Source organism: Dermacentor silvarum, chromosome 8 (genome assembly GCF_013339745.2).
Source record: "Dermacentor silvarum isolate Dsil-2018 chromosome 8, BIME_Dsil_1.4, whole genome shotgun sequence".
NCBI classification, from domain to species: Eukaryota; Metazoa; Arthropoda; class Arachnida; order Ixodida; family Ixodidae; genus Dermacentor; species Dermacentor silvarum.
In genome coordinates this window covers 140,682,247-140,707,462 of record NC_051161.1, presented here as the reverse complement: position 1 = coordinate 140,707,462, position 25,216 = coordinate 140,682,247, and the positions used below count along the sequence as shown (strand labels likewise).

Genomic DNA, 25,216 nt, shown 5'->3' with positions numbered 1-25,216 from the left:
GTTCGGATGTCTTTAGACAGCAGTCCCCGAGAAAAAACATTCTCAGTGCTACTGCTTTTGCACAAGCGCTGAACGCCTCCATAACACAAGAGTAAGTCGCCCGAAAGAAAAGCACGTAAGAGACAACTGTGACGCTTCCATTTTCGAACATTGTTTTGGAAAGCAGAATCATAGCGCATGACTGGTCATTTTCGCCATGTGGTTTCAGCCTCGGAACGCTTGCTCGACGTGACTTTCGACGCTGGTGCTATTGGCGAAACACCGATAAAGTGATGGCTGTGTGAAGCCATTGTAAAAAATTTCAGAGTGGGCAGCAAAACTGCAGTCGCGAACGATGAAACGGTAAGTCTAGTTGAGGGAAAACGACCTGTCGCAACAATTATATAGCAAGAGCAGGTGAAACGTGGTGCGTCAAGAGAGGCGAGACGACAAGTGCTTATAGGTACACAGATACAGTGCTGTCCATCTTGCCTACCTATTGCTGGCTTGTCATAAAACTCAGTGTTTCGAAAATTACCCTTAAGAACGACCAAACAGTACAGGCCAGTTACGGAAAACGACTCACCACTGCTGGAGCACACGGCGCGAATTGCGTGAAAAAAGCCGGGAAAGCGCCAGTGGTTTCAGCGACGGACGCTGTGAAACGGGCATATGTCTAGAAAGTTGTCGTTTAGCCTCGCGCCCCGTGTGTGAGAAATCATTGAAAAACAGTATGATTAAGGTCACTTTATTTTTAATTTATATACCTTAAAGTAGTGATAATGTGTAATATTTCACTGAAGACACTTCCGAAATAGTGTGTATTTATTATTGCAATGTTTTTTTGGGATGACTTGTAATAGCTAATCTTTTTTTTTAATAACTCGGTGACGTCTGTGCGGACAATTGTTTCAAGTGGGCAATTCCAAAATAAGAGGTTCAACTAGGGTGCCCAAATATATGTGCGTACGCTATGAATTCCACAAAAGCCCCCCAAAATTTGCAAGAAACTCTCTCTCTTAAAAAAAAAGTTTCAACTTCCTAGGTGTGAAAAAGAAATGAAGGATGGTTCAGAGAAAAGGGCTGACAGGTACTTTTCCTGAATAAAGCGACAGGGCGAATAGAACATACCTAGGGTGTTTAAACTGTTTACCATCAATTTTGCTTTACAAAATAGGCAATCTTAATACTGAGCAGCATTTCCTGAGCAAGTAGGGCGACTTGAATGTCTCAGAACTTACCTGCGCCAATCGAGTGATGCGCTTCCGTACATCCTACTTCGGTGTCATAGTATCTGCCTAAATGATGATCGGAAACAGCCTGTTTACACAAGTATACTGTAAATGGAGTACATGAATTATTTGCACATTTCCTCGGACTCGTTAGGCATTCTGAATACCACGATAGTCCATCAGCGCTTTTTTTTTACAAAAGCTCTAGCCAGTCAAGCAATTTTTATCCAAGCATTTATTCTGAAGTTTTGCTAAAAAGGCAAATTCAGAGCCATTTCACTCTGTGAAGGTGGACGACCAGCTCAGCTGTATGCGAGGTCTATGCATGACCGATGACGCGTCGTGGGCACACTGATGTTTGTGTAACATTCAATGCCGAGCCTTTCCAAGAGAAACGCCACGAAACTTTCCGTCTAGCGGAGACACGTCTATGTTGAAATCACCCACAATTACGATGGGAGTGGAGTATGAGGGGTCATCCAACCAAAGGTGCATACGCTTGGCGTTTGCGGGACCATCTTCGTCCGTATTACGTGCCGCCAGTCGTCGCCACGTACATTCCCGCTTCCGTTCACGACGGTGTTCTTCGTAGGCGCTCTGTTCTTCCGCAGTCCTTACCCCACGCGGCCTAACCACTGCGCGAGTGGAAGGGAACTGAGATAGGGTTACGTGGTTTGCCTATAGAGCCCGTGACGTCAAACCGCAATTCATACAAAACAGTGTCTATTCCGGTTTCACTTTCTTTAATTACGGTATTTTTTATCAATATACCTTTTTACACTTCTCGCAATTAAATGTAGCTGGGGCATACCCGGCGATGCGCTTTGATCACAGTTTTCATCACCGGGATCGGCCGGTCGGGAGCTCTGGGGTGGCCGACTTCTTTTTTGCCTACGCACACAAACCTCCAGAACCTTGCATATAACAGCTCCGCTGTAATAAATATCAATATACTTACAGTAGATGTAGCGATGGCAATGTCGATCACCGCCAAATTTGTTTGGTGAAGGCAAGAACAGCGCAATCTCTTCAGGGCACCCGAAGTGTAGGCCAGCATGTTGTCGGCCAGCCAAGATAGCGCGCGATGCACACGGGTCAAGCAGGTCTGGCGTGAGATAGGACATAATCTAATCCGAGCGCTGGCCACGCCAAGGCGCGCCGAACGCCGCCAGTCCCGCTGTCGGCGCGGTGACGGTAGACTGCAGAGCGTCCGCATTACTTCCGGACTATGTCCGCGCCCTGACTTTCATTTTATCAAAATGAGGCTATATTCCGACACGCAAAAGAATCGTTTTCGGCAACTACTACAACAATAAAAATTCAAATAGCACATGTCAAAAGGCTCATAGAATTCTGAAGGTAGGACGAACATTGCATTAGCGAGATTATATAGAGACAAGTAAACAAACAAGGGTATGCGCGCCGTACACTGCTTTCCTCAAAATATGTCTTGTATGTTCACTGCTGAAAAGGGACTGATAATAATTGTGTCATAATAGTAAACAAATGAATAAATATATACAGAAATCAATAAATACATGTATCCTTTGTCCACAGGATTTGGTAAACTTCATTAGCTCTTTTGTTTCTTTGATTGCGACATTGCCAGGCAGAACTCTGCACTAACATCTACGAACTGATTAGTGGTTATCAAATTAGATTAGGTTTCATTAATCCACTTAACGTATTTCATGTGGGGAGCACTGTACATTGCGACGTTCGGCGCTGATTTGAACGAAATTTTGTTGTTCACCTAATTATCTGTATCAATTGTCAACTAATCATAAGTTGGTAAATTGAATTAGAATATCTGTTAGAACTGCCTTGCGAAATAAGTCTGTATTTGACTAAATAGGAAGCGAAAGGCGCGTTTATTCGACATTCTGTATTCAGTGAAAATAAAATACAGGAAGCTTTTGTCAAAGAAGTTTACACACTGGTGCTTACCATCGTAACGTCCGAAGACAAAAAAGTGCTTAATTGAAACGACTGATGAGACCGATAGTTTGAAGCAGGATGCTTACATGGCATGGCAAAAATAACATTTACTTGCTAGCAACAGCAGTAATTATGAGTGCTAGTTATTAAAACAAGTGATCAGTTCATTAGTCAAAGGCGAAAATGCAAACGCGAGAGCACACGATGCCGAACGAGTCAAGTTGCCTTGAACGGATAATGATCGCTGACGTCTCAGAGATAAAACGTGTGTGTCGCCTCGCTTTCCTGGCTCGACGTGGTAGAGACATAAAAAAACACCAGCAGACGTATTCAATACCAGACATAACTCTAACGCAAACGAGGAAACTCGGCCTTGGCCGCCTCGTGTGCGCCAGGAAACTAGGACGCGGTTGGACTGGTGCCAGAGTAATTTTAAGGCGCATGGCTGGACCGATGTTAACAGACAACCACAACGCAGTACGCGGGCACGCGCCCTCGGTATGCAGTTGAAAACCATAACCTGATGTGTCAAGGTAGGTAAGAAAACTTTTTCTGAAATTCCGCGTCCTTTTTATTCACGACAAATCTGCCTTCGAACTGGCTGTTTACAAAGAGCACTGGCATTCTGTTCTCGCGCTCACCGACGACAGCATCGAGATATTTCTAATATTGTCCCGCAGTACTTAACAAGAAAAGGACTTAAAAGTTTCTTTACAGTTTCCTAACTTATCTGTTGTTTCTTGGAGCCCTAACGTTTTTTTTTAATTAACCGGAAAGCGACTCTTCACGCCTGGACAGTTGCCGTAGCGTAGCAAACGGGTGTGCTTTTCCCTGATATTTGCTTTAAGGCTAATTGTTGCTATGATATTTATGATAAAAGCGCGCACGTCCTTACATTGCGGCGGAGCAGGCGTTAGCGCTGGAAGTCCGAAGTGCTTCTGAAAGCATAGTTTCTTTATGCGATCTCTAAAAGAATAGAACGGTGCTTTACAAGAGATGTGATGCACAGATAAATATTTTGATGATGCGTTACTGTCAGTGGTTATCATATTTTTCAAAGTTTAGGTTGTTCCTTCTTTATGTTTTCGTTTCAGATTTTCAGTTTCACTTTTGTGTAACTATGGGTGGGTGAAAACTTGCCCTAAATAATTTATTTCAAACACGCAATTCGCTCATGTAAGACCAGTAGATGTCATTCAGATCTTTAAGAGGGGGGGAGGTGTTTGTTGCATGACCATCATTAGATACTGCGGGCTGCGCTCAAGATCGTAATTTCCACGTCGTCTTGTGCGGTGCGTTGAAAATGCTGCTGCAGATAGACGTGTTCGTTTTCCTCATCGTGAAAACAATCGCTATCCGCGTATATTTTCCCGTCAACCATTAGTGCGGCCACGCCGGAGTCTTGACAACACAGAAATGACTTCGGCAGCGCTTCTACTAACAAGGAATGTTCGCGTACGGCCGCAAATTCGTTCGCTCGTGTGCAGATTGCCAATGTCGCAAATCTCCGCCTCACTGTTGATCCGGAGCTGTGCAGCCCCTTCCTTGCCTCACCCAGCCATTTGATCGTGTGGGCATTGATCTCTGCGGTCCGCATCCTATGACACCCGACGGTAACTGCTGCATGATCGTTGTCATCGACCGCCTTACGCAGTAGGCTGGAACTGCAGCAGTGCCTACTGGGTGGTTCCACGAGAGATCAACACGGGTCCAAAAATTCATATTTTATATTCCATTCCATATTTTACATTTTGTGCACATATCACTCGGTAGTACGAAACTTTGACAAACTTCTTCTTTGACAAACTTCTTTGACAAATGGATACTTTAGAAGAAAAAAAATGTCGAAGTTCTTCAGGTTGCAGGCGCCATTTTCATGCACCGGGCATTCTTGCAAATTCACAACAATGTAAAATACAAAATATTACAGCTACAAAGAATGAATTTTCTTCTGTAAAACGTATACGTAAAGAAGAGTCAGCAAGCGTTGTTTGAGGCTTCTGTGCAAAACGGAAGTGTTTTAGAAAAAAATCTTAATTTGCTACACTTTTCGAAATTTGCTATATTTACGAATTTTTATCTAGTAAACTAATGCATGTAGCCTTTTGAAATTTGGTGGGCTATAAGACCTTATCCTGTTCAACGATTTTGCTGAATATTGTTGTGGTAGCACAAATTTCCATTTTTACAGTTTGACTCAAATGTGAAGTTTTGACGAAAATGAACACTATTTAAAAATCTAAATAAAAAAACCCCATCGTTAATTTTTCTCAAAATTTCGTATACAGCTGTTCACAGACACTGGAAAAAGAACATTAAAAACATCTTGCATTATTTTGATTTTACTGATAATATATGTGCTAGAAATGAGAGATTCGCCGGGATGCAGCAAGGCGCTAAGAAATAGGGACATCGGGGTAAAAAGAACGTCCATTGCAGTCCAACCAGAGTAAACTCTGTTCTGGACCTTGTTTTTATTAATCAACAACTGCTACAGTACGGTTTTGAGTGTGACATAGTTGATGGTTTATCTGATCACAAGGGTGTTTTGGTACAAATTAACGTGGTCTGCGAACCTTGTAACCCGAAATTCAACGTTGTTACCGCGTTCGCCCATGCTAATGATCGTGATATTGTTGAACTGTTAGAATCTTCCTTTGGTGATTTCGTGGCAAGCAGTGAAACCGGCAATGTTGATGCTTTGTTAGAACAGTTTTATAGTATAGTGCGTACCTGTGTGCTGCAGTTCGTGCCACAAAAGTGTGTAAAACATAACCCGAAGCATCCGTGGTACACACGTGACATAATCCAGCTCATACGACGCATTAAACGCATGCGCAAGCGTAACCGCCCACGCAGCGAAAGTCACGATGCACTCCTTTTCTCGCTCAAGTCTGAACTAAAGACAAAGATGATAGAAGCTAAAAACTTTTACTTTAACACGACATTAACAAAGTTCATGAAAGAAAGCTCATTAAAATTTTGCAAAACAATACTTCCCTCTTCTCATGACTCTGTAGCAATCATTATCGACGATCAGATTTGCACTGATCCTATCACCATCTCTGAAGGCTTTAATAACTATTTTCATTCTGTCTTTCATCAAGATGATGGTTCCTACCCTCACTTCGTACATAGTTCCGTACACGAATTGCCCAGTCTCGAAGTAACTTACGCAGGGGTTCATAATCTGTTGCTGAAAATTGATGCAACTAAGAGCGCGGGACCTGACGCCATACCTAATATGTTCTTAAAGAGGTACTCGGAATGGAATGCACGGTATCTTACAGTAATTTTCAACAAATCGCTGGACACGTCAACCGTTCCCCGAGCTTGGAAAATTGCTAGTCTCATTCCAGTGTTTAAATCTGGCGATAAACAACTAACAGCTAACTACAGACCGATATCTCTTATTTCCACTTGCTGCAAGCTTCTTGAGCGCATTATTCATAAACACATGGCTCAGTATCTAACCTGTCACAATCTGCTTTCCGAAAACCAGCACGGCTTTCGAATCGGTTTTTCTACTGTCACGCAGCTCATTCAATTTACGCACGACATAGCTTCTGCACTATAACAATGGCGATCAAACGGATGCAATTTTTATTGACTATTCGAAGGCTTTTGACCTAGTCTGCCATAAAAAGCTTCTGTGTAAACTGCGTGCAATATTCTATGGGTCTAAATTACTAGGCTGGATTACTGACTACTTACAACTAAGAACTCCATTCTGCACTTTTAATCACGCACAGTAATCATCAGTCACAGTCACGTCAGGTGTGCCTCAGGGTTCGGTGCTTGGACCTCTGTTATTTGTAATTTACATTAATGATGTAGTAAATATTACTAATAATACCGGCGTGAAGTTGCGTCTGTATGCTGATGACTGCGTCCTATACCGCACTGTTACCAATGCGGTTCAACAGGAATTAAACAATGTGTTTTCATTGTTCTGCGAATCGAGTAACACTTGGCAAATAAAAAATAATTTCACTAAATCAGTCGCCATGACCTTTGGTAACAGAAAGAAGCCGCTACATTTCTCTTACAATGCTAATGGTAGTTACTTGTCCCTCGTTAATGACTTCAAATACCTGGGTGTGATCTTTTCACATAACTTAAAATGGCATGCTCACATTAATCACATCTCTGGAAAAGCACTTAAGAAACTCGATTACCTTAAACGAACTTTAAAAAATGCAACAAAGGGATGTAAACTAACTGCCTACAAATCACTAGTTCGCCCGATGCTGGAATACGCGTCAACTGTTTGGTCCCTTGACTGTGCTTGTGACATTGGCCTTTTGGAATCAGTTCAGAAAAAAGCAATCAGATACATCTATGGTCGTTATGATCGACACTTTTCACCTTCATCACATGCTCGCATCTTATCATTGCAGACTTTGAAACATAGGGGCACACGTGAAATCAGGCGCGGATCCAGGGGGGATGTCCGGATGTCCTGACCCCCCCCCCCCCCCCCTCAGATTTCTGCATCGCCCCCACGCTGACAGGGTGATGGCCCTGTCGCAAGAAAATATGGCCACCAGCATTCTTCAAAAGTATATTTCGCGAGTATCAGTGATATCAGCCATGTAGAAGTAAAGCTGGCTCGCTCACAAGCTTAGTTGTATTCCGTCGGGGTGTGGTGTCGCGAAGTTGCCGTAGTTATTTTTTCTCATGAACACCTTGGACCTCCTGGCGCCGGCGGTGCCTCACTTGTCCCGTAGGTGGCGTCGAATGAACGAAGGGACGTCCCTTTTGCAAAACACGCCGATGTCCGCGCGAGAGCCTTCGCGCCTGATCAACTTAGTTGCTCCTTGGGGTGTCATCGCTTCCGCGACCAACCTGCTAAGGAGAGAGACCACTTGCGGAAGTGTTCATATACAGGGTTTGTCCGAAAAGTAATGTCAGTGATTATATTGTGAAGCGACTAAACGTCGCAGCGTGCTAAGACCAGTTGGGATTGGTGGAAGGGGAAGTTAGCATACGCACGCGTGGTCGCTCAGTCGTCTGCGGTAATCTGGAGAGTAAGGACAAGGTTTTTCGTCAACTCATTTTTATTTACCGTGCAAGCCGTAATGCAGCGCTCGTCGGAACAAAGGATTGCCATCGAGTTTTGTGTGAAACTCGGCAAGTCTGCAGTGGAAACTTTTCCATTAGTAACAACTTGATGAGGGCTAGTTGGTTCATAGTTGAGCGAAGGTATGAAGTAACAGCGCGTAATTAACCAGGACGAGAAAGGAACAAAGACCACAGGACAAGCGCTGACTGCCAACTGAATGTTTATTACAATAAATCCAGCCTTTTTATACATACTCAAAATACATGCGCACATCAAACACTCGCTAATCACGATGCCAATCTTTCTTTCAAGAAGTTTATTTCTTTCTCCAATAGTAGAAGAGAAGGCGAACTGACACAATTGTCACCTTCGATGCTGATCCAAAAGGCCTCTAAAATTTCCTTTCCTTCTTAGATTTTCCTTTTCCTATAAATTTCGTTTTATTAAACATCGGAGCGCATGCATGTTTTTTACAACGGTCAGCTAAATGGCTACCATATCCGTTCTTTACGTTGTTGCAGTGTTGTCGAGCACGATCATTGAAACATTGTCCAGTTTGACCTATGTAAACTTTTCTACAATTCAAGGGAATCTGATACACTACATTACTCGTGCAATCAGACAAAAATCGGGTTTTGTGATTGACAGTGCAAGTGGGGGGCCTGTATCGTGGTTTCATGCGTGCACAAATCGAAGACAGCTTGCAAGGGGCGTTGAAAAGCAAGTTGATATTATGCCTATTTGAAACTTTCTTAAGGTTGTGTGATAGTGCACGTTGTTCCGTACGTGCACAAGCTATCCAAGATCCTCGCACAAGTGTGTGCGAGGATCTTGCGCAAAATGTTAATGGACGACCAACAATCAAGCCGAGTTGAAACATGACAGGAGGTTTGGGACATGTGCGAAAGTGACCCCCACGTTTTGGACAATGTCATCACAGGTGACAAGCCTTGGGTGTTTGAATACGACCCCGAAACAAAAAGGCAAAGTGCCAAGTAGCACAGCTCGGCGTCCCCTCGCCCCAAGAAGACCAGAATTAGCAAGTCAAAGTTCAAGACCATGCTGATTGTGTTCTTTGACATCAGTGGCCTTGTCCACCATGAGTTTGTACCCCATGGCACAACCGTGAAAGCCAAATTCTACGTGAAAATGCTCAAGCGACTCAAACGAAGGATTCATCGCGCGCGGCCTGATATCGGGGGCGATTGGAAACTTCACCATGACAACGCACCATGCAGCCTGCACCGCCTTCCTTGCGACCCGCTTCCTGGCCGATTGAAAGATGTCAACGGTTCCCCAGCCGCCCTGCAGTCCTGACGTGGCTCTCCCAGGCTTCTTCTTCTTTCTGCGCTTGAAAATTCCCATGAAAGGACATCATTTCGCGACAGTTGGCAAAGTCGAAGGGGCTTGCACCAAGGCTCTAAAGGACATTCCTAAGGAGGCCTACGTGACGCCTTCGATGGTTGGAAATCTCGCTAGAAGCAATGTAACGACGCAGGAGGAGCCTATTTTGAAACATTTTATTGTGTTGTACCGATCTGATCAATAATTTCTTTTTAATCGACTCACTGACATTACTTTTCGGACAAACCCTGTATAAATAACAACTAACAGCTAAACTAAGAACTACGCATGGGCAACTTTTTTTAACTGTAGCACTCATTGTGATCACAGTTACACATTGACAATATCCAGTACGAGCACAGTATCGTTCGTACGCTACAAGTTTTTCATTGTAACTTCGCAGTTTTATTGCCGTACATTAGGCATAGTAGGGTCAAAGCCGCTGGATCCGTTTATCTGAGTGGGCGTTCTCGCGGAGCGGGGCGAAGTCTCGAGCAGCGGCTGCGAAGTGGGGGAGCGTGACGTCAGCGGTCAACGCCAGCGCGCGGGCCGAGGATGGCGTCGCGTGGTTAGAGAAACGGGAGCAGATGCGCGCCTTGTGTAAAAGGATGGCGTCGCGCGGGAAACAAAACATGAAGATGCTGGCTCGCGCTCTCGGCTACTAAAATACATCGTTCTTCTTGTAGGTGGCGTCGCGATTCTTCATACGCGGTGATTCGCATATCGTAAACAAACAGTGTAGTGGTTGCCGCGTTGGAGCTCCAAAGCAAACGAAGGTGTCTCAGCCGAACACAAAGAATCTCCTTAAGGAAATCAATGTGTCCCAACGGAACGCCAAAGACGGACCCGTGCTTAAGCATTTATAACGAACCTGCTACAGATCATCCCAAATTTTATTTTAAGAAACAATACAGGCTAGATATACCAGGTGTTCAAAATTAAGCATTATGGTTTTCTTTAAGTTAGGCACTGGGAGGCACGTGAAGAGCACCTGCGCAAATAAGTTATGTGGCCAGGGGGACACAAAGTGGTGATAATTATCGCTGTCAGCAGCCGAATTGACTAAAATTTAATAATTAACTTTTTATTGACTGCAGTAAGAAACACGACTGCCTCTAAGTTTTCAATACAAACATACCCACTTACTGCAGTCGAAAAAAATAATTGTTCAATTTTAGTTAATTGGACTGTTCACAGCGACTATTATCACCTCACTTTGTGCCTCCATCGAAATGCGGCCGCCGCGGCTGGGATTCGATCCCGCGCGATCTCGTGCTCAGCAGCGCAACGCCTGAGCTGACTGAGCCACCATGGTGGGCTACAGGTGTTGCTCTAGACGTATAAAACGGGGGTTTATCGTGAGAAGAAATGGTGAATTTCTATAAATAAGAAAGGCTACTATCATCATCATCATCATCATCATCATCATTGACAGAAGCTGACCCCCCCCCCCCCCCCCTCAGAAGAAACCTGGATCCGCCCCTGCGTGAAATAATCATCTTGCTTCACAAGATTATTCACACGTCATCCGGTATTCAGTCTCCATTCTCTTTCAAATCTCCTAGCGCACGCGCAACCCGTCATAGCCATGCACTAAACATTGTTCCTTTCAGGACACATATTGACTGTCTTAAATTTTCTTTTTTTCCGCACACAGTTGAAATATGAAACAACGTGGATGGTTCGCTACGCGTACTGCCTTTTGCCTAGTTCATTGACCAATTACCTAACCATATCGCCTGTTAGTCTGTTTGTATAATCTTAGTGTTTGTTTGTACTAAAATCTTGTACCCACTCCTGCTTTGTCTCGAAATAGAGACAGCAGTATTTGTAAATAAATAAATAAATAAATGTATGACGCTAAATCAGCCCTGCAAGCCATTGACTCTTTATCGAGAAGAGGCGGCTATTAGGTTTTAGCCTAAGACGTCGCACATGTAATCAATATTGCGCAGAGGAATTGTCACGAAATTGTCTGCTAATGGGAACCTTGACACTGTGGCTTGTAGGCAACGAGCTATCTGACGCGGAAGCAAGGTCAAAGTCGACGATGTAAAGGTACTGCGCTTGTAAATCATTACAAACTATTTGTCTAGTTCGGTCATTCGAAATTGCTCTGTAACTTGCTCGGCTGAACCCGATCATCGGTACAATAGACTGGGGGAAGTAGACTCTGGGTGGACTTTTCGCCTGCCATATAAAACCAAGCGAAGGAAAGCAAGTATGCTTCACCGGATTAGCCTGCACTTCACTCGACGCTACGAACATCTTTTCAACATTGCGACCTGCCTCAACTAGGAATGCTGCCAAGTGTCTAACACTGTGCAACACCTGCTTTGCGATTTCCCTTTCTACGTGTCAGAGCGGACGCCGCTGGCTTCAACGTAGTTAGGCATCTGAAGGCAAAAATTGTCTGAGAGCACTATTTAGTCCGCTATGAGTGATCACACAGTAGCAATAACAACTACAAGGGCTGATATTGACAATTTGAAGACCATCGGACTACACTGGATACCTAAAGAAATGACTGTGTTCGGTTCTTATTTTATATACTCATATTCATGTCCTCATCATCATATTTGATTGCTTTTCCTTTTCCCTTTCCTTTTTCTTCAGTGCAGAGTAGCAGTCCAGAGCATACCAGTAGTGGTGGACCGCTTTGCTTGTATTCTAATAAAATATGTACCTGTGTCTAGAACAATGTTGTTTGCTCTGTGTGCAGGAAAGTCATGTCCATGGCCGTTTCCCGCTTTTTCTCCTCTTAACCTCTAGGTAAACGATGTTAGCTGGTTTCCCACGCATTACCTTTTTCGCCTGCGTTCCAAACCAATGGCTACTTCATGGCTGCGTTAGGTATCCAATTTCCCAATTTTCTGAATTTGTATTGACTGGATTATTCAGAAAATCGTTTGAGCACGGGAGTATATATTGAACGGCATCAACAAAATCTTTGTATATAACAGGCTGTTGAACGAAGCAAATAGCGGCTTAGTTCCGGTTTAATGCGCTATAATTTTGCTCCATTTAAGTTTCCATTCGAAGATATAAGTACAATTGTAAGAAATCACAAACTCATTACACGCTGTGTATTGTTTATCTCACCTCCCAGGTCGTTGGTGAGCGATGCGCTGCACTCAGGTAAACATATACGTCAACAAATAGTGCCTATGAGAAGTCTCTTCTGGGGAAATTAGCTCTTTTAGATTCTCTGGCATGTAAGAAGCAGTAGCCGATGCTTTAAATATATATCACTGTAGGAACTTATTGTTATGCAACTGCGGTGTGTATCTGTAAATTTTGCTAAAAAGTTTAAAAAGGGGCTGTGTTTAGAGCTACGGGACGCTGTTGCTTGACGTCTACTACAGCGGGCACGCGATTTCCTTCCATAGCACGCCGTTATGGCCACGCCACGGACTCGTCGCACGCTGTGTACAGGCACCCTGCAGACGAAACTCAAGTCCCGACAATGCAGGCTCTAAGGGTGGCTAGCGCCGCCGCAAGAGGCGGCATTAGCACTGCAGCAGCAGTGGCAGCGTCATTATACGGATTTTAGGCATGCTCTTCGGTTTGTATTTTCCTGTAAAATTTACATTTTAATAGCAGACTTACCTTCTCGATGTTGACTGCAATGGATCCGCGTTCAAACAGCAATACCTGCTGGGCTGTGGGGTGACCAATGTTTACAGCAGTTCTCCAGGTACAAATCTTGTTGCGGGATCGGATATTGGAGGCAAAATGGCGCGAAAACTGCACCCAGCTGGTTTGTCCGAGGCACTCAGCTACAGTCCCGGTATTTTTCTTCAATTCCTTCCGATGACCAAATGATGCGTTGTGTAGTTACCTTTATTACATTTGTTAACGAGTCACAAGCGCTGGTTCTCTTGCGGAGATCTGGCGCTATGAGGACGAAGTTGTTAAAGTAAATTAGAATGCTAAGGGCCGCTGAGTGACATTCGGCCAGAAGAACCCCGGTTTAGGTCAGCAGATACAATTCCCACACATTGCCAAAACTACCAATAGCAGGCATTAATTGCTTTGCGGCAATTTGCAGGAACCAAGCTCACTCATGCGGCACTCATACCTCTTTAAAGATCCTTTATAGACCAAACGGAGTTGCCATTCTGAAATATGTGGCCTTGGTCACTAGGCGAGACACTCACTGGCACACGTGCGAACTATAGCATTTTGCTAAGCAGCATCAGATGTGTGGCGATGGCTGAACCACTGTTTTCCAAAATAACATATGTAAGGTTCACCTCAGTACAGTTCTGTCCTATAAGGTGAAGCATATTGTTGCTATAAAACGGAAACTGGCTCGTTGGGTTCCACGATGGTGGTGAAAACTCTATTCTGAACGGAAAATCATCATCATCAGCCTTCATTTATGTCCACTGCAGGACGAAAGCCACTCCATGCGATCTCCAATTAGCCCTGTCTTGCGCTAGCTTATTCCAACTTGCGCCTGCAAATTTCCTAACTTCATCTCCCCACCTAGTTTTCTGCCGTCCACGCCTGCGCTTCCCTTCTCTTGGTATCCATTCTGTAACCCTAATGGTCCACCGGTTATCCATCCTTCGCATTACATGGCCTGCCCAGCTCCACTTCTTTCTCTTAATGACAGCTAGAATATTGGCTATTCTCGTTTTCTCACTGATCCACACCGCTTTCTTCCTGTCTCTTAACGTTACGCTTAGCATTATTCGTCCCGTCACTCTTTGCGCGGTCCTTAACTTGTTCTCGAGTTTCTATGTTAACTTCCAAGTTTCTGCCCCATTTGTTAGCTTTAGTAGAATACTATGATTGTACACTTTTCTTTTCAACGACAGTGGTAAGCTTCCAGTCAGCATTTGGCAATGCCTGCCGTATGCACTGCAACCCAATTTTATTCTTCTGTAAATTTCCTTCTCATGATCAGGGTTCCTTGTGAGTAATTGGTCTAGATAAACGTACTCCTTTACAGCCTCTAGAGGCTGACTGGCAATCCTGAATTCTTGTTTCCTTGCCAGGCCATTGAACATGATCTTTGTTTTCTGCATATTAATCTTCAACGCCACTCTTACACTTTCTCGCTTAAGGTCCTTAGTCATTTGTTGTAATTCGTCCCCATTGTTGCTGAGCAGGACAATGTCATCTTCAAACCGATGGTTTCTGAGACATTCGCCGTTGATCCTCACTATTAAGCCTTCTCATTCGAAGAGCCTGAATACTTCTTCCAAGCATGCACTGGAGAGATTGTGTCTCCTTGCCGGACCTCTTTCTTGATGGTTAACTTTCTACTTTTCTTGTGGAGAACCATTGTAGCTACGCAATCTTCGTAAATATTTCTCAAGATACTCAAGTATGATTGCGAAACGCCTCTATGACTGCTGGTAGCTCTACATAATAAAATCCATTTTCATAATCTATGAAAGCCATTAGACAGGTTTATTGTACTCAGCAGATACCTCGATTACCTGATTGATGACATGGATGTAATCTCTTGTAGAGTATCCCTTCCTGAAGCCAGCCTATTCTCTTGGTTGATTGAAGTCAACTGCTACCCTGATTCTCTTTGAAATTAGCTTGGTGAATATTTTATGCAACACTGAAAGCAAGCTAATGTCCCTATAATTTTTTTTAATTCTCTAATGTTTCCATTCTACTGGATTAGTGTAATTTTGCCATTCTTCCAGTTCTCTGGTGCACTTGAAGTTGTGAGGCATTGCGTATAAAGTACCACAAACTTTTCAAGCATCACATCTCCTCCGTCTGTTATTTTCTCGATTGTTAGTCCATCTTCTCCAGCCGCTTTTCCCCTGGTCATGTCTTGCAAGGCCTTTCTAACTTCATATCGCTAGTTATAGAAGGAGGCTGTGTATCCTGTTCATCACTACTTCGAATGAAAGTAGCTTGGCTGCACTTGGAGCTGTACAGTGAGCGTAGAATTCTTCCACTGCTTTTACTTTGTCATCAAAATTGCTTATGATATAACCATGCTTATCTTTCATTGCATACATCCTCCCTTGTCCGCTGCCACGTTTTCTTCTCACTGATTTCACGCTGCGTTCATTTTTTACAGTTTCCTCAATCTTTCCCACGTTATAATTTTCAATATTCGTTACTTTCTTCTTGTTGATCAGTTTTGACAGTTCAGTGGATTCTATCTGATCTCTTGAGTTGAGTTGAGCTGCATAAAATATTCGCATGTTAATCGGGAAACAAGCTTTGTGGACGCGGTTGCTTTTAGATTCAGCAATATAAATGAAGACTAGAGCATTGCAGCTGAGTGCCCGGATTTTAAAAGCACAAGACCTGTGCCTTCATACAGAATAAGTGAATTAAAAAACGGGTGGCACAGTGGTTGCCGAGAAAAAATGCTACAGAAATTTGGAGGATTGCCCAATAATTCATTCGTATTCTTTGGCTCGGCTGCTACTTCGCTTTTGCTCATTTATTTAGCTAGCTTATGTATGTCTACCCGTCGCTGCCAATAACACTCTTCATTACTGTAAAAATTATACGTCTTAACTTGACCAATTATGTAGTTATTTTGCAGATATATTGTAACTAAGCCGATATATTGTAACTAAACCGGTTATGCAACATAACCGGTTTTTGCCACACAACAGCGCCTTTTTATTTTCCATTTCCTGTTATGACCTTGATGCAGCGACGGAGACGCCACCAGTTTTTTTGCTAACGCTACCAATAATTTACTATTACACTCTCTTAGCGGTTGCATGTGTTACCTTCTTTATTTCCCTTTTTTGATGCGACCTGGACGCGGTGACGGCGACGTAATAGTTTTTTAACGCTACCAATCATCTACTATTACACTATTTTTGCATTACTGTAGTACAGTAGGAAACTGAAGAAATGTCCTTTTGACTTGATCCGGGTGTGATGTAAACTGAAGGGAAAGCAACTTTCACTCACACGAATGTAATGTAGCTCACCCAGACATCCGCCCGCCACGCTGCGGTCCATGGTTCGAGTCCCGGTCAAAAGTATTTTCTTTTGTAACGCTACGAATCATCTACTGTTACACTATTATAACGGTTACATGTGATATATTGACCAGTAATGCATTTCTTTTGCAGATATAAGGCGTCACGGACCCGCCATGGTTGCTTAGTGGCTATCGTGTTGGGCTGCTGAGCACGAGGTCGCGGGATCGAATCCCGGCCACGGCGGCCGCATTTCGATGGGGGCGAAATGCGAAAACACCCGTGTGCTTAGATTTAGGTGCACGTTAAATAACCCCAGGTGGTCCGAATTTCCGGAGTCCCCCACTACGGTGTGCCTCATAATCAGACCGTGGTTTTGGCACATAAAACCCCATAATTTTTTTAAAGCGTCACGGAACTGAGAGATTTTGCTGGGATACTCGCCAAAGAATACTGCACAGCATAAGCTGTTATGGGCTCATTCCAATAGCCGTTTCGGTCGCGATGATGCCGCCGGCGCCGTTAGGCCGTAATCGCCATCGCCGTAAATGCGAAGAAGAGTACCTGTTCTCCGCCGGGATCGAGCCCAGGCCCGCTGCGTGGGAGTTGGATACTTTACCACTAAGCCACGCAAGCGCTTGCTATCAGGCAGTAGAAATATTTCCTTTAAACGCGCCCTATAGGGAGGCGGGCAGGCGCAGACGACCCGAGCCTCCGCCAGTATGGTGGCGCCATCTAGTTAAAGTGCCTGCAACTGCCGCGCGCGCAGGCGCAGACGATGAGATGCGATTCGGATGAGGCGCGCAATCAACGCTATCCCGATGTTAGATGTGCACCACGTAATATGGGTACCTCTTTGGTACACGTTATGACGTCTCCTCGCAAGGTACGAACCGCTGCTGAAGAAGCGAATCGTAGAGCTACGTGTGCGGCTACAACCAGGCATCATCGCGCTCAGCATACTGCTGTGCAGAGAGCATTACAAGCCGCTGCTTGCCGTCGACGCCGGGCGGACAGTTCAGATTGTTCTCGTCAAAATGGAGGCGAAGACACTTTGCCACGAAGACCCTGTTGTGCGTAGTGCCGAAATTGGAGCTACTCTTGCGCCGCTCAATCAGCTTACGCTGTGACTGTGCTGCGTGTGCCGCGCAGGCCTTTGAGTTTTTTTGCATTTCTGCAGTACTGTAGGAAACTGATGAAATGGAGAGAAAGAACTTAATGTCCTTTTGACTTGAACCGGGTGTGATGTAAACCGAAGGGAAAGCAACTTTCACTCACATGAATGTAATGTAGCTCACACAGACATCTGGCCGCCACGCTGCGGTCCATGGTTCGAGTCCCAGTCGGAAGCATTTTTTTTTCTAACGCTACCAATTATCTACTATTGCACTATTATATATATTATATATTATATATATTGTACGCATGTGTTAACTTGAACAAATATGCATTCTTTGTAGAGATAAGGCGTCATGGAAAGGACAGACTTTGCTGGGGTACTCGCCAAAGAATGCGTACGCATTAAAACTATTTCTTCTTTCACATGGATTTAGACATACACAATGTGTCGGCTTGTATGTAGTTTTATTCGTTGCTTTAAGTTTTCTACTGCCTGAAATAACGAGAGAAGCGTGTATTCATTGTGATGTTTCTCTACAACTTTTACTCTGTTAATAAAATCGGTCTTCTACTACAAAGAAAACATTCTAGATGTGAAGCAGTTTTTAAGGATGCCTCGTTGCTGTAGAAAAACTCTAAATGCGCAATGTACGTGTGAGCCAGAATTTGTGCACCGGCAACCATTGTTAGCGGTACACACATGTTGCCAGTACAGAGTATGCAGATACATATGTCATTAAGGTCACTCTGTTCCTGTGCATTTGCAAAAGCAATGCGACATCAACCGCAGCCGATCTGCTGACTCCATCAGCCTTGCGCCTTGTTTCTGTCTCTGTAGATGACGTATAGTGTGGTGACTGTATATATTAGTGTACGAAGTCGCGGCATATACTATAAACGTCATGCGACAGACAGAAACAAGTGGCCAGGCTGATGGAGTCTGCAGGTCGCTTGCTTTAGATTTTGCGTGGCATCTGCACAGGAAGCGATAAATGCATGATGGCGATTACACGTGTCTCTACACGCTGTTGTACCGGCAACGCGTGTATCGCTCACAATGGCTGCAGGTGCACTTATTTTGTTTTGCTGTCTTTTACTCACTCTTCAGAACTTCAAGAACGACAAGGAAAATAAGGACCAAAGTGTTACCGCTAAGTGGCCGCATTTGAAATTCACAAGTCCTGTGCCTTCCTACAAAATCAATGAAGTAAGAAAAATGGGGCGGCATAGTGGTTGCTGAGTAAAACTATCCCAAGCAAAAAAATGAGCTCGGCAGGAAATCGGGCTCGCCCATGGCCAGGTAAAGAGACGAAGGCCCGATGTCGGTCTTCTGGGTCGGGCCGGGCTCGGTTTTTGCACGGGGCCAATCTGTTTGCTGACCACCGGTAGGTGGTCGGCAGTCGGCATCGGGCCGACGTCATGGCCGCCGGTTACTTCACTGTGGCCTTGTTTGGCCGCCGTGGGGACCCACGACTTCCGCACGACGGTAACAACGTGGCTTGCCCACGGCCAGCATTCTTTTAGCGGGATTGACATGTACGTTTTTTTTTTCTTTTTACTCACATGCACTGAGTGCTTTTTTTTTTCTTATGTCGAATTTTTACATCCCTGGCGCAGAAACCAACTATTCCTTTTCTTCAACAGGGTTACCTTAACTGCAGACAATACAATCCGGATAAGTTGCAAGTGCAGCAGTATTTCACTGAAACAGTCGCGCTAATTATATTTTTTATTATTCACTTTAGAACACATGTAATGGCGGAACTGGAGGCCGTCAGCACACAGGACCTATTCAATCGTAACCAGTTTTGCAATTAGCACCAATTTCGAGATATACAAAGCCAAAGTCAGCAAAATGAGTTGGTGTGCTGAATACTACCCTCGAGCATTGCATATATACGGACTGCAGCAAGAAAATACAGATGACACCACGGCATTTTTGACGCACACTTTGACGTATATCTTGAAACTGGTACTATTTACAAAATTGCTACCAACTGAATAGTCCTTGTACGATAACGGGTGCATTTCCACCATTGCAGCGTGTGCACTTAAGTTAATAGTCAAAAAGATAATTGGCACGATTTTGTCACTTAGCAACCTATGCATTACTACTCATTTAGAAAGTAATGTCCACCTGTTAAATTCAACCCAGATGAAGAAATGGAATGCTGGTATCTGCAACAAGAAGTAAAAAAATATAATTTGACACAAGAAAGGACACCTTGTATAATTTGCTATTTAATTCATGCACACGTTTGTGCCCTTAAGTCCGCTATATATAGAAGGCGAGCACTTTTTAGGCAAATTATTACTACAGTGGATTTTTGTCGGCTTTTATTGAACTATTCAGATACAAAGACAGCAGAAACTGGAATACTTTGTTGTGAAATGCTGTAATAGTTGGTTAGTGGTTGTAAAAAACATAAAATGTGAATTAATCAATGACAGTCTTGTATTGGTACTTCAAAATGTCCTTCCTTGAATTGCGTAAGCCCATTTACCAGAGAACTGTGCAGTCAGGTCACTTGAGTGATTCTGCTATGGTCACGCTCTGGTATCTGAAATACAGACATGTACTACGTAAGTTTCCGAAGTGGGACATGTAAAACTATTGTTTGGGTGCTGAATATTGCACCAGATGCTTCGTGGCCTCTCAATAACTCTTTAAGCAGTGTACTTAATTATGAATAGGTTCAGACAAATCCATAATTTTTCATGACAAACCCTAAATATGCATCGCACGTGCTAACGCAGTCTCACATTATTTAGCCTTAAAACAAGCGTCGCGAAAATCTGACGCTAGCGCTGCAAAATTCGCCTTTCTTCATATTACCTTAGGCGGGTCACCACGACTGCAACATACATATATCGTGCGCACAGCAGATACAGAGTTTCACAACTATCATGCACTGCGATTTAAAGATATGCAAATTCCACGTAGCTGGACAGAACCAAGGTAATGTTTGCCGTCGCATGGATATAGATACTCAGATTATTTTTCCATTCCGCCTAATTACATAATTAGTGCGAATTAATCAAGCAAGTTCTCAAATATTATAATTAGATGAAAAGTGTCACTGAGAACATTGTAGAGTAACATGAAAACTCCCGACACAACTTTCTGTTGCTCAATACGTGTTACATAAAAGTGTTTTTTCGAGCGAGAAAGAAGCCCGCGAATACATGCAAAATTGCTGCGCGATCAACTCGCCGCTTGAGGCACTTTGCGTTTATTCGTGGGCTCGGTAAAACACTTTTATGTAGCACGCATTGAGCACCAGAAAGCTGTATCGGGAGTTTTTCATGTTTCTCTGCACTTTTCTGATTGACAATTTTCATGTAATAATATTTGAGAAGTTTTATAATTAATTAAAACTAATTATGTAATTAGGCGGAATGCCAAAATAATATGAGTAGCTGCAAACAACCGCGAACAACATTACCTTGGTTCTGTCCAACTACGAGGCGTTTGCACATTTTTAAATCTTGGTGCACGATAGTTGGGACCCCCTGTATAGTACGCTACGGGCACTGCATGCACACATCGGTGTTCCACGCATATCAAGACGCACCCACAGTCTTTTAATTAGCTTGCACGCCAAGCTTTGGCATGCGAACTCTTGCACATTGAGCGCAGCTACAGAAACCACAAGACGTCAAATTTTGGCCGCGCTATAACAATGTCGCTTTCAACAGATCGAAAAGCGCAGATGAGCTCCCGAAACAAAGAAATGCAGCCTTACGCGCTCTCCTTCCAAATTAACGCTACAAGAGATAGCCTCTAATGGGATAAATAATACGTGCCACCTAAACGTGGACGTCCGTAGGAGGTGAAAATCCGCAGGCTAGAAATGTCCATTTTTCGCGAACAAGAAGCGCAGCGCCATATAGAAACCGTGCGACGCTGCGCCGATTATTCAAGCAGCCACTAAGCGTCTCTTCCCGCCAAAAGCTCTCCCGAACAGCCACCATCTACGCGCCAGTCTCTTGCCGGTTCCTTGCCCGTGAATGCTGCCTGAACCGACTTGCCACAGATGGTTGACGTGACATCCTTCTCTCTGTTATTCGCTCCACAATGCTCTCCCCCCAGGCGGAAGTCGGCGCCGACTAGGCGGCGGGTGGGGGCATCCTATATGATCGGCCAGCAGCGTCAGGCCAGCGTGAAGCCGACGCCTCTGGCCAGCCAAAACGTTTGTCCTCGGCATTATGCAGCCCTACGCATCCGGGCTAGCATCCGTGGCCAAGCAAGCGCCGATGCAAAATCAGTTGGCCTTTTTACGGCCCAAGCTCTTCAAGCCGACATGATCGGCTCCCACCGATCTACTAAGCAGCGCCCGATGGTCGGCCCTCGGCCAACCATCGGGCGGTGCCCATGTATGCAGATATGAACCCCCGAGCTTAAGCTTCCGCTTACTGTAAACACTGTGCATTTTTTGTCGAAAATTTTCGCGCCAGACACACAGAATGTGTCTGCATCCATGAAATATTGGTCATTGTTTCAAGTTTGTACTCATTGAAGTAACGAGGGAAGCGTGTGTTCATGGTGATATTGCTTAACAACTGTTAATCTGTTAATAAAAATATATTTGCGAAGAAAAAGCGGCTACTTCGATGCAGGTTTTTTAAAGATGCCTTTTTGCAAAAGAAACACAATAACGCGCAAGCCGCGTGTAAGCAAAATTTTGTGTGCCTACAGCCTCTGTGAGCGTACACACATGCTGCCGGTAGACACTATGTAGAGACGTTTGTGAATATCTACCCTGTATTTTTCGCTTCCTGTGAATTCGCAGATAACATACGACGTCAAAGGCAACCGATGGACGGACGCCATCAGCCTTGACACTTGTTTTTGCCTCTACAGGTACCGAATCATGTAATGACTGTGTATGGTAATGTACGCAGTCATGGCATATATATATATATATATATATACGTCAAGTGACAGAAAGGAACAAGTGGCGAGGCTTATGGAGTCAGCAGGTCGCTAGCCTTAGCTTTGGCGTGACATCTGCAAAAGCGCCGGAAGCGATTAATTAGTGACCTCAATTACATATCTCTCCAGGTGCTGGTATGCCAGCAACATGGTTACCGCTCACAATGGCTGTCGGTGCACGAAATTTGGCTCACATGTGCTTTAGATATCCTAATGTGACACACGCCGATACGGTTAATGGTACTAAACTAGCGTCAAGAAATTAATGCTTAACTATAAGGGGAGTTTCAGGGGAAGAACTTTTCGTTGGAAAGTGCGTGTTACCAGAACGTTCCTAGCACGTTTTCGGTTCAGTGGACATCTCTTAGGGAGGTCCAACATATGTCCCGTGAGGACATTTGTGGGGCAGTTCCAGTAGATATGTGCTTTGTTGGTACATGCTCAGATTTTGAGCCTTGAAACACTTTCACGGTTCCACGGACAGTTTCTGGGATATGCATGTAATGAGACTCCGAATGACAAAGTTTCTGACTGCGATATACACACAGCTTCGAGGGCACTGATGATTTCTAAGGCACATAAATAGTGGACACGAACAAAGATTTCCAGAGTAAACCACTTTACCTAATTTTCACCGTCTTGCAATAATCGAAAATGTGGTTGTTGTCCAGGTTATGTCACTGTGTCCGACATTTGCCTTGCCTGAGTTCTCAGGCTTTACCTTTCGGTCCAACTTCTGGCTTGCATCACCAGTACGCGTGCACTTCGCTGCATTCCAGACTGGAACATCAGTGCGCAGCCGCAACGCTATCAACAGTGCCTGTGGCGGGACAGATAAACCTCGGCGCTGCGAAATCACTCGTCAGTGGGCATGAAAGCACGTACGGAATGAAAGGCTTACGCACTTTTCCGCTCTTCTTGCACGTGTGTAATCGTTGCCATATTACCTACGCTTGTTTTAAGTCTAAGAATGCTTTCATTGTCGTCCTTCCGTGGCCAGAAGCCATTATTGCACCGTTCTGTTCATTATTGCTTATGTTATGTGGTGATGGAGAAAGTAACCCTGGTCCCCCTAAGGAACAACTAGAACCTTTAAGTCAAATTCTGAGAACCATGAAAGATCTAAATCAGATGACCATTATAATGGAAGATGTACAAAAAAGATTTCTGACGCGATTGTTGAGCTTAAAACTGAGCATAAAACAGTCGCTACAGCGATCTCTGACATCAGTGAAAGGCTTGAAAAAATTGAAAGCCAGACGGCAAACATTGATCATTGGCAGAGCGAAGTGAATGAATTACGCGAAACAGTGCAAAATTTCGCGAAAGTGTCAAGTGACTTGCGTGTGCGGCTTGACGATGCAGAAGACCGCTCCCGCCGCGAAAATCTTGGGTTCTATGGAATACAGGATGAAGCCTCAGAGAACGCTTCCCAGTCTGAGAAAAAAGTTTTAGAAATCATTAATGAAACGCTAAATCTTAACATAACCAGTGACAACATTGCAAGAGCTCACAGGATCGGTCGATTTTCCGCTAGTAAAAAGCGTCCCTTCATTGTTAACTTTGCCGCCTATAAAACAAAGGAACAAATCCTCCAGAAACGCCCGGAATTGAAAGAAACATCTGTGTTCATAAGTGAAGACTTCTGCCCTGCGACACGATTTGCCAGGAAGAAACTGGCCGAGTTTGGCAAAAGCCTTCAGGTTCCTTATTAGTTGCTATATAAGAAACTGTTTACTGGAGGGAAATCTTATTATTACAACGTGGACGATGATTCCGTTCAAGAAATCGGTCTATCAAATAACCACGAAAGCGAACAGCCTGCCCCTCTCCTTCGATCTAGACGTTTGGTGCAGACAAAAAAGCGATAGGGAAGCGTTAGGGGTTGCGGCTCAAAGAAAACATGCAAGACTAACTTAGCTGTACTATTTACTAACATACGCAGTCTACAGCCAAAAAGAGACGAATTATGTAGCCTAATCGATGACTATAACGCTGATATCATAGCCATTACTGAAACATGGTTGTCCGCCAAGGTGTCCAACACTGAATTGCTACACTGCCATAGAAAATGTCAAATCTATCGCAATGACCGCACTAACTCCATTGGCAGTGGTGTGTTACTTGCAATAAATGAAAACCTAAGTAGTCTTGCTATTCCCATTACTAGTGATTTGGAGGCAGTATGGTGTTGTTTGTGCACGAACTTTAAAAAGATTATTATCGGTGTTTGTTACCGCGCGCCATCGAGCAGTGCATCATTTAGTGAAAGCCTTCACGAATGTTTAAACCAAGTTACGGTACAATATCCTGGTGCTGAACTACTACTTATTGGTGATTTTAATTTTCCCAACACTGTTTGGTCAGCCATGTGCCCATTTTGGAATCCCTCATCAACCGAGTCTAATAATTTTATATCTCTTTGTGCTGACTTCAATCTATCACAGATAGTTGTCTTGCCCACACGTGCCACACGAAACTCATCGTCCCTTTCAGATCTTGTTCTGATGTCAGTGAATGACACCGTCCCTTCAGTCACCCACTTACCTGGCCTTAGCGACCATGACATTTTGACCTTCAACCTTGTTATCACACATCCAAAAACGTGCAAACGGTTCAAAACTGTTAGAGATTATGGGAAAGCTAACTATATTGCTATTAATGAGGAACTTGCATT

General features: G+C 44.1%; 1 protein-coding gene across 2 annotated transcripts in view; it reads left to right on the top strand.

Moving 5' to 3' along the window:
- The window catches only part of LOC119461730 (putative methyltransferase-like protein 7A), a 167,860-nt gene that overhangs the window by 72,341 nt on the left and 70,303 nt on the right, over window positions 1-25,216 (top strand). Inside the window, exon 1 of one of the 2 annotated variants that reach the window (XM_037723100.2) lies at window positions 3,514-3,682. The exons of the other annotated variant lie outside the window; for it this stretch is intronic. Within the exon in view, the coding sequence (XP_037579028.1) occupies window positions 3,673-3,682 (10 nt within the window). The 5' untranslated portion in view covers window positions 3,514-3,672. Of the gene's footprint in view, window positions 1-3,513; window positions 3,683-25,216 lie in introns of those variants that run through there. 2 annotated transcript variants of the gene reach the window in all.